This window comes from Capra hircus, unplaced genomic scaffold (assembly GCF_001704415.2).
Source record: "Capra hircus breed San Clemente unplaced genomic scaffold, ASM170441v1, whole genome shotgun sequence".
NCBI classification, from domain to species: domain Eukaryota; kingdom Metazoa; phylum Chordata; class Mammalia; order Artiodactyla; family Bovidae; genus Capra; species Capra hircus.
This window is the reverse complement of record NW_017206551.1, coordinates 1-10,915: the sequence shown is the minus strand read 5'-3', so window position 1 is coordinate 10,915 and position 10,915 is coordinate 1. Positions and strand designations below refer to the sequence as shown.

The 10,915-nt window shown below is 43.6% G+C and overlaps 1 gene segment (V, D, J or C); it reads left to right on the top strand.

Annotated features, from left to right (window-relative positions):
- The first annotated feature begins 1,718 nt into the window (after positions 1–1,718).
- On the top strand, positions 1,719–2,417 carry LOC108635126. The segment is given in 2 exon segments: positions 1,719–1,861; positions 1,993–2,417. Coding segments are annotated over 2 exon segments (534 nt in total).
- The last annotated feature ends 8,498 nt before the right edge of the window (positions 2,418–10,915 follow it).

Genomic DNA, 10,915 nt, shown 5'->3' with positions numbered 1-10,915 from the left:
TTAGAAACATTTATTTTTAATTGGAAGATAATTGGAAAGCTACAAGTAAAAGGATGACACTAGATCCTTTCCCAGCACCATACACAAGATAAACTTAAAATGGATTAATGACTTAAATGAAGGCCAGAATCCATAAAACTCTTCAAGGAAAACATAGGCAGTACACTCTTTGACATACATCACAGCACGATCCTTTTCTCCTAGAGTACTGGAAATAAAAAGAAAAATAAACAAATTGGAAATAATTCAACTAAGGTCACAGCATTGATCCTGGGTTGACAGCACTGCCCCGAAAAGCCCGAGTAAGGCAACCTCCCAGCTCTCTGCAGCTGCAGTGTTCCCATGCCTTAGAATGGTGTATGTCAGCAAAGAGCAATGCTTTGACTTCTTACCATAATACAGTCTTACTTTGCATAAGGTAAACCCAACCCTAGAGAAAATAAGCTATGAAATGACCACATTAAATCTTCTGCTGGGTTCACTTCACTGGCACAAATAATTGCACAGGAAACCAGACAAATGGGCTGACAGACACTGAGCAAACAGTTCTTTCCATAGAGATTCCTGAGTCCTTAATAAAACAAATAAACAGAAAACAGACGAACAACACGTAGACATGCCTCTGGAATGAAGAGTGCCTGGCTAACATAGTAAGCATCTAAACTTGCCATTCTAAAAAATACTTAGTTGAGTTAAAACAACTATGTGACAAGAAGTAAAACAATAGTGATTGTGTTTCAAGAACCAAGGGTCTAAGTAAGGCCACCTGTCCCTCATGAGGCTAAAGGTATAAGGTTGCTGTCATCCAAGGATGGCCCAACTCCCCTCCACTCTGCACCCCCAACCCCTGCTTTGCATCACTCTCTCTCTCTTTTGTCAACATTCCTCCTCTCCTGTACAGAGGTCCACAATTTTTAGGTATTTCAGGATCTCTGTTCTCCTATTCTGTCTCAATCCCACAATGAGACAGCTGCACTATTTTTGGTAAATCCCTCATGCACTGGTGCCTGGAAGCTGCCTCCATCAAGTAAGCTGGGCAATGTTAGTGCTCATCTCATCTGTTTTCCTTATCCCTGTGCTCCCTGATGTTCAAGGTCCAAAAATAGCTTTCCAATTGGGAGATCAACTCTCCCGTTATCAGTGAGAAAAGAAGTCATGTATTTTCCTTTTATTGTGTTTTACAAATCTGTCATTCCATGATAAATCAGGATAATAACCTTAGCATTTAACTATACATTATTTGACACCTGCCTCATAAAATTTTCTCCATGGCATGTTGACAGAGTCAACATGAATATAACTACTTCAGAGAAATGACTTGGGGAGAGGAGGGAGCACTTTCCATACAGAGGGATCCTTCTCTGACCCATGGGAATTGAGACACATGCAAGGAAGAAACCTCTGACTATTCCATCTAGAAATTGTAACTGGGGTTTCTTGCGAAGCTAGAAAAACCTGTACCATGCAAAAAATTATGGAAGTAATAATAGAATATTCCCCAAGCACGCTTATATTTAGGACTCTCTTCTTAGGGTCCTGTCCCATTCTACTGTATGTAATCCCACAAACTTATCAGGAGGAATAGGTCAGACCGGACTGTGGTGCAATTTTCACGATCACCACCAGAGGGCGGGGCTTCCTTCAGATGTGGTTCTGGTTTCACTTGCCTGCTTTGTAGCCCCAAGACAGAATATTGCTGCAGTACAGAAAGGGGCTCTCAGTTTCTGAGCGAGGAGCTTCTGTAACATCCAGATGGAGACTAGACTTGTTAGACTGATGTATTTCAGGGAACAAGGATCGTTTTCTTTTGCGAACATGCATCCTGTCACTCACTCAGTTCTTCTGATCATCTTAGTATTAGGTAAGTAACATTTTATTCTAAATGTTAATGATTTTTACTTTCTTATAATTATGGATAAGTTTTATTTTTCTTCTCTGACTGAAAACTCCTCTCCTGTACATTTCTATGATAACAAAGTGATTTTCTTGTAGGAGGGACCAATGGTGACTCAGTGAACCAGACAGAAGGCCCAGTGACTGTCTCAGAGGGGGCTCTCATGACCCTGAACTGCACTTACCAGACGGCTGATTTTTCTCCCTATCTTTTCTGGTATGTCCAGCATCTCAACAAAGCTCCTCAACTCCTCCTGAAGGGCTTAACAGCAGACAAGAAGGTAGAGCATGAAGGTTTTCAGGCCACTCTTGTTAAGAGTGACAGCTCCTTCCACCTGCAGAAACAGGCAGTGCAAACATCAGACTCGGCCGTGTACTACTGTGCTCTGAGTGACACAGTGACACAGGGCTGCGGGGGAGCTGAGCACAAACCCAGAGTGCAGATGCGGCTCTGGCTGTGGGCAGCCCTGCAAGAGGTGTTGTTTCTCTCTCCAGAGGTACTGTCAAAGCACTTCCAGCTCTGATACTCAGAACCAAGGACACTGGAATTCTTCGATTGCCCTACGGAGAAATATGGGGCAGGACAGTGTAAAGAGGAACCTAAGCGCTTTTCTCCCGAAATGCCTGGTTTCAGCCCATCCACATTTCCCCAGATGGCATAAATCCCTTAAAGTGACATTAACTCTTCAATGACAATTCAGATTATATTTGCTTAAATATTTCACAATGTGTTAAGGAAAATTCCAGGGCACATTGTTGGTGGATGACTGTGCGACCTGGAGGCTAGTCTCTGGTTTTTATAATTCAGGCCATGATTGTGTATCCTGCTGAGTCTCCCTGCAGACACTCTATCTTCAGTGACTGGAGATTTATTCTCTCTTTCCTTGACTTTTCCATCACTTCTGGTTGCTCCAGAAATGCTGCTGCCTAAGTAAGTTCCAGGAGGAGAGTTTCTGAGAAGATATTCTTTCTGTCAATGGCCCTGCGGATGAGAGCAGCCCCCTCTGTAAATGTCGCAGGCGTTGTATGTATTGTTTGTATTTAAACTAGGTACAGGATAGTCTCTTTCTTAGTAACCTCATCTCATCGAAATGAATCCCAAACAATGTTCAAATTACCATACAGTTGCAATCATTTCACATGTTAGCAAGATTATGCTCAAAATCCTTCAAGCTAGGCTTCAGCAGTACATGAACCAAGAATTTCTGTTGTAGAAGCTGGGTTTAGAAAAGGCAGAGGAACCAGAGCAGATCCAATTTCTGCTGGATCACAGAAAAAGTAACAGGATTTAAAAAATCCACTTCTGCTTCATTGACTACATTAAAGCCTTTGACTGTGTGGATCACAATAAACTGTGGAAAATTCTTAAAGAGATGGGGATACCCAAGAAACCTGTATACAGGACAAGAAGCAACAGTTAGTGCTGGACATGGAACAATGGACTGGTTCAAAATTGGGAAAGGAGTACGTCAAGGCTATATATTGTCACCCTGATTATTTAACTTATATGTGGAGTACATCATGTGAAATGCAGGGCTGGATGACTCATAATCTGGAATCAAGATTGCCAGGAGAAATATCAACAATCTCAGTGGTATGTAGATGATTCCACTCTGATGGCAAAAAGTGAAAAGAAACTAAAGAAGCTCTTGATGCAGGTGAAAGAGGAGATTGAAAAAGCTGGATTAAAACTCAACATTAAAAAACTAAGATTACATCATCTGGTCTCATCACATTATGGCATATAGATGGGGAAAATGAAACAGTGACAGATTTAATTATCTTGGGCTTAAAAATCACTGCAAATGGTGACTGCAGCCATGAAATTAAAAGATGCTTGCTCCTCGGAAGAAAAGTTATGACCAAACTAGACAGCATATTAAAAAGCAGAGACATTACTTTACCCACAAAGGTCCATATAGTCAGAGCTATGGTCCCCAGTAATCATGTATGGATGTGAAAGTTGAACCATTAAGAAGCCTGAGTGCCAAAGAACTGATGCTTTCTAGCTGTGCTGTTGGAGAAGACTCTTGAGAGTCCCTTGGACTGCAAGGAGAGCAAACAAGTTAATCCTAAAGGATATCAACCCTGAATATTCATTGGAAGGACTTATGTTGAAGCTGAAGTTCCAATATTTTGGCCACTTGATGTGAAGAACCGATTCACTGCAGAAGACTCTGATGCTGGGAAAGATTGAGGGCAAGAGGATAAGGAGGTGACAGAGGATAAGATGGCTGGATGGCATCACTGACTTATTGGAATTGAGTTTAGCAAACTCTGGGAGATGGTAAAGGACAGGGAAGGACACACAACACCTGCAATATTTACAGAGTGAGCTGCTCTGATCCACAGGGCCCTTCAGAAGGACTATCTTGTCAGGAAGGTGTCCTCTTGGAACTGACTTAAGCAGCAGCATTTCTGGAGCAACCCGAAGGGATAGAAAAGTCAGGAAAGAGAGAACAAAGCTCCTGGCGTGCTGCAGTTCCTGGGGTTGTAAAGAGTCAGACATGACCTAGGGACTGAACAGCAACAAAAACACAGAAAATCAATTCATCAATCAGTCATATTTCACACACATTGAAAAAGTGTTTATGTACTCTTACAATCAGTTATCTTGGCAGCAGAGTGAGCTCTTTCACCTGCTCAAGAAACTAGAGAAAGTGTCACCCCTCCCGAAGCAGGAGCATCTCCCCACTCCTCTGCTCAGGAGCAGGAATGCGGAGCCGCTTGGGTCACTGCTCTGCGTCTGTGATACAATCATGCCCACTGCACAGAGAGTCCCTCTGCACCTCTGCAGGCTGAATTCCTGTCTGCACCTTCCGGGAGCAGCCTTTCTGGAAGCACAGTGGTGGGCACAGCAGGCGGGAAGGGATGTATATTTTACTGCTGGGCAGTCTGTGAGATGTGGCCAGGATACTAATCATTGTCATTTCATAATTTATAGGCGTGTGTGAGTTGCTAAGTGGTGTCTGACTCTTTGTGACCCCGTGGACTGTAGCCCAACAGACTCCTCTGTCCATGGAATTTTCCAGGCAAGATACTGGAGTGGGATGCTATTCCCTTCTCCAGGGGATCTTTCTGACCCAGGGACTGAATCCTCATCTCCTCAATTGGTAGGCAGATTCTTTATCACTTAGCACCTGAGAAGCCCAGTTTGTTGGCACAACTACTTAAATGCAGAGTTTAATAGTTATAGTAGTTTTATGGTCTTGGCAGATGTACTCACCATCATCACTTAGGGAGAATCTGGACACCCACCTGAAGGTAAGCACTGCCTTCCTCCCTGGCATCCTGGAGTCCTGCACACTGGGTGCTGGCCACCTGTGCACTGGGGGTTCAACATCTTAATAAACAGACCTAGAAATGGAGAGGGGGATGAAAGAACAAAAATAAATCTTAATGGTGGGGAAATACAAGTAATGTAGCAGGTTTTATTTCCCTAGTGGTAACTCGTCAGTTCTCTGGTTTTGGTCTGATCCCTCGTTTCACGTACTGGGGTCCAGGCTAGTGGGAGTACAGACAGGGCATAGGATTTTTTTTTTTTTTTTTTTTTGCTTACCTGCTCCTCTATCAACTGAAAGAAATTTGAGGTAGGAAATGTGTCTGATTTTGGTTTCCACATTGTAGACAACCCTGTAAATTTCCAGAATAAATGCTGGAAGCTAGGGATTCCTGAAAATGCACAAGAGTTTAAGAGAATCTAGGTGATTTGCAGAGCCAGAGAGTCCTGCCAGCATGATAACTTCAACTCAAGATGCTAATTTTAGGTGGAGGGTTGGTTCAGTGAGTAGGACTCTGCACTCACATTGCAGGAGGCCCAGGTTCGATCCCTGGTCAGGGAACTAGATACCACACACCTAAAATAAGACCTGGCACAGACAAAAAACAAACAAACAAACAAAAAGAGCAGCTCAGCAAACAGATGCGCATTAAAAATGATCCCAGTTTTGGTAAGAACTAACAAAATTCATTTTAACATGTGAGAAAATCTCTGTAGGTGAAAAAGGCACATTTGAAGAAGACTGTTCTCGGTTCATCTGACTGAGTCACAGCCATTGTTACTGGATTGACAGCGCGGCCCTGAGAGCCCATGTCAGGCAGCCTCCCAGCTGTCTGCAGCCACACGTTCCCAGGCCTCAGAATGGTGTATGGCAGCAAAGACAATGGCAACAATTCTTACCATAATATAGTCAGACTTTGCATAAAGTAAACCCTATCCTAGAGAAAAGAACAAGCTATGAAATGACCTCTTTAAATCTTCTGCTGGGTTCACTTCACTAGCACAAATAATTGCACAAGAAACTAGACAAAGAGGCTGACAGACACTGAGCAAACAGTTCTTTCCATTGAGATTCCTGAATCCCTAATAAAACAAACAAGCAAACAGAAGACAGATAAATACCCCACACATGCATCAGGAATGAAGAGTGCCTGGCTAAATTATTAAGCATCTAAACTTGACATTCTAAAAAAATGCTTAGTTGAATTAAAGCAAGAATATGACAAGAGGTAAAAAGATGCTTCAAGAACCAGGTTACCTAAGTAGGGTCACCTGTCTCTCATGAGGCTAAAGGTGTAAGGTGGTTTGTCATCCAAGTAGGGTCCAGGGCCCCAAAGGATGCCCCTTCAGGGAGGTTTACCAAACTCATTGAGTCTTCTCTCTTTACTTACAGATCAGTACTCAGTCCAAGATTCACAGTGACGCCTCCCCCCACCTCTTTGCCCTCATCTCTCTCCCTCTCTCTCTTTTGCCCACATCCCTCCTCTCTGGGACACTGGTCCACAAATTTCTAGGTTCCTCAGGATCCCCAAAATATTATTCCATCTCACAGTGAGACAGTTGGGCCATTTTTGGTAAATGCCTCATGCACTGGTGCCTAGGAGCTGCCTCCATGAGGAAGGCTGGGCGATGTCCTGGCTCATCTCACCTGTTTTCCTCATCTCTGTGCCACCTGATGTCCAAGATCCACAACTTGTTTCACATATTTTGTCCAGTTTTCTAGTTGGAAGATCAACTCTACCTTTATCAGTAAAAAGAAGTAACAGCAATTTATTTTTTAATTTTACAAATATGACATTTTATGGTGGATGGGGTAATACCCTGCTCATTCAACCACACATTAGATGAGATCTGCCTTAGATGATCTGGTGGCTCAGATGTGCAAAGAGTCCACCTGCAATGTGGGAGATGCAGGAGACTCTGGCTCAGTCCCCGTGTTGGGAAGATCCCCTGGAGGAGGGTGTGGCAAGCCACTCTAGTGTTCTTGCCTGGAAATCCCATGGACAGAGGAGCCTGGCAGGCTATAGGCTCTAGGGCCACAGCGTCACACACGACTGAGAGCTGAGCAGAGCACAGGGCGCAGGGGCAGTAACTGGTCACTCAGCTGCATGTTATTTGAGACCTGACTGAGATAATGTTTCCAACATTATGCAGCATTCCAACATTCCAGCAGCATGTGGGCTGTGTCTTGGGGATGAATAGAGCGAATCAGGTAAAGGTCTGGGGAGAGGAGGTGCCGGGGGCCAGCGTGAGGAACTCCGCCCATGGCAAAGGTCATGAGGAAGGAGGCTTGGCATACGCAAAGGCGTGATCAAGCCTCAGGAAACCCCTGTTCCCGAGAATCTACCCCCAAAACCAGAGTCTGTTTTATGCTCTCACCTACACCTCTGACTTTACAGGGGGATCTCCCCCATCACCATTTCTCTCAGAGAAGGAGTTAACTTGCAGCTCCAGTTAATAAAAATTCCTGGGCATGACAAGAGTGTTTCAACTTACAAACTCCTCTGAAGGTCCTCTAGCCTGCCTGATTAGGTTCGTCCGGCCACATGTGATTGTTTACAGCCTCCCAACCGTGAGAGGCACAAGATGTTTTAAACTTTCTAAATACAGACTCTTTTGAGAAGTTAGAAAATTATTAGTATAGTATAGTGGGTTGATTAGAAATTATATTGGTGAAGGGTTTTTTTCATTTGTCATGCCAATAATTGCTGCTAATTCCCTGCCCTGGGTGTGACAAGGGTGTTTCAGGTCAAACCTCTCTGCTGAAAGACTAGCTTGTGTGACAACCTCTCAACCATAAACAGCACAGAAAGTTTGGTGTATTAGCAAAGGGCTTTTCTCATTGTTGAGTCAATGATTGCCGGCAGGCCTCCATATCCTTAGGCACCTGGGAATATATTAATCAATGTATTTGGATTATAGAAAAGGAAATATAGTAGTTTTTGATGTTAGCAATACTAGACTTTTTGAGTTAATGAATTTTCTCTTTTGTTATAGATCACTGTACTTTGTTATAAATCACTGTGTCCTTGCTATGTAAAAATGTAACTTTATCACTACCTTAAGACTAAATAGATCTTAAGGGGAACATTGGTGAAGGGTTTTCATTTGTCCAGCCAATACTTGCTGCTAAATTTCCATATTCCTTGCCCTTATAATGAATATAACTAGCATATAGGAGAAATAAGTATTAACCTTTAAGATTAATCATGTTAAATCTTAAGCTAAGTAAATTCCTTTCTTGATTGTAACCCACTACACCCTCACCCTATAGGAATGCAACTTTATTTGGAGGGTGGCACCTGATTTAAGAAAAAATCACCCCTGGAAAAAATAAGTTTTCTGGTTAACTGACCATTATAAGAAAGGGCCATAAAATGTCAGCAGGCCTCAATGGCCAGAAGATGATGTAAAACCCATAAGACCTTTCTATAATTTTATATGAAGCACCTGATTGTGACAAGGGTCAGGTCTACCTACCCCCGTGTGACTCTGTATTCATCCCTATGTATAACAAAAGGTATATAAACAAACCTGAAAAATAAAGAAATCGGATCAGTTTCTGGAAAGACTGATTCCCCCGTGTCATTTCTTTCTTGCTCCCCATTTTTCTGGCTGAATCCCCATCTGGTACGAGAGTACTCACCCAAGCCTGCTAACTTTGGCCTGGGCTTCTAAGATCGGACCGGGGAGGCCTCAGTGCCTCCTCTCCTTCGGGAGAATGGAAAGATGCCTGTGGCCTACGTAGGTGTCGATTTGGTATTCCACGTAAACCAAGTTATTCAGCCTCTTTTTCTCCACTAATTTTCCTACTACACTATCCATTTCTAATCTCTCTCTATATCTGTAATTAAATAAGTTTTTTCCTAGGACGCCTACTCCATCTCACCTTTGAATTACCCTGGATCCACCAGGGCTGGACCCCGGCAAGGAGGGAGTGCTTTCCATACAGAGGGGTCCTTTCCTGACCCATGGGAATCATGGGAGACATATGTAAAGAAAAAACCCTCTGACTACTCCTCCTAAAAATTGTTAACTGGCATTATTTGCAAAGCTAGAGATACAATACCACACAGAAAATCATGGATGTAATAATGGAACGTTTCCCCAAAGCGTGTTTGTGTTTAGGGCTCTCCTCTTAGAGTCCTGTCCCGTCCTCCCGTGTGCACCCCACAACCATCATCAGGAGGACTAGGCCAGGAGTAGGTCAGGATGAGCACAGTGAAAAAGCTGGCTCTAAACTAAGCGTTCAGAAACTAAGATCATGGGCATCCAGTCCCATCACTTCATGGCAAATAGATGGGGAAACAGTGGCAACAGTGACAGAATTTATTTTCTAGGGTTCCAAGATCACTGCAAAATGGTGACTGCAGACATGAAATTAAAAGACAATTGCTCCTTGGAAGAAAAGCTATGTCCAACCTAGACAGCATATTAAAAAGCAGACATTACTTTGCTGACAAAGGTCCATATAGTCAAAGCTATTATTTTTCCTGTAGTCATGTATAGATGTGAGAATTGGACCAAAAAGAAAGCTGAACACGGAAGCATTGATGCTTTTGAACTGTGGTGTTCAAAAGAGAGCCCCTTGGCTCTTGGGAGCCCCTTGGACTGCAAGGAGATCAAACCAGACAGTCCTAAAAGAATCAGTTCTAAATATTCACTGGAAGGACTGATGCTGAAGTTGAAGCTCCAGTACTTTGGACACCTGATGCGAAGAGCTGACTCATTGGAAAAGACCGTGGTGCTGGGAATGATTGAAGGCAGGAGGTGAAGGGGAAAACAGAAGATGAGATGGTTGGAGGGCATCACCGACTCAATGGACATGGCTTTGAGCAAGCTCCGGGGGCTGGTGTTGGACAAGGAAGCCTGGCCTGCTGGCTGTCCATAGGGTCGCAAAGAGCTGGATACGACCGAGCCACTGAACTGAACTGAGGTCAGATATGACTGTGGTGTAATCTTTAAGATTCACCACCAGAAAGGCGGGGCATCCTTCAGATGCGATTCCTTTTTGTATTCAGGGAGCTGATTTGACTTGCCTACTCTGTACCCACAAGACAGATGACTGCTGCTGCGCAGAACGGGTTCCCAGCTTCTGAGTGAGGAGCTTTCTGGTAACATCCAGCCGGAGACTAACTTTGTTAGATTTGGTGTTTCTAGGGAACGAGGACTGTTGCCAGAATGTTTTCTGCACTCACTCAGTTCTTGTCATCCTCTTAATACTTGGTAAGTAGCATTTTATCCTAAAGTGATTTTTCATTTTCCTATGATAACAGGTAAGTTTTATTTTTCTTCTCTGGCTGAAAACTCCCTCCTGTACATTTCTATCATAACAAAGTGATTCTCTTGTAGGAGGGACCAATGGTGACTCAGTGAGCCAGACAGAAGGCCCAGTGACTCTCTCAGAGGGGGCTCTCATGACCCTGAACTGCACTTACCAGACCACATATCCAGATTTTTATCTTTTTTGGTATGTCCAGCATCTCAACAAAGCTCCTCAATTCCTCCTAAAAGGGCTCAATGACAAACCAGAGGCCAGAGCATGAAGGTTTTCAGGCCACTCTTGTTAAGAGTGACAGCTCCTTCCACCTGCAGAAACGGCCGTGCAAGCATCAGACTCAGCTGTGTACTACTGTGCTCTGAGTGACACAGTGACACAGGGCTTCAGGGCAGCTGAGCACAAACCCAAGGGGAGCAGGAGGCTGAAGTCAGGAAGAGGTATATTCTCTCCTTGATTAGAAT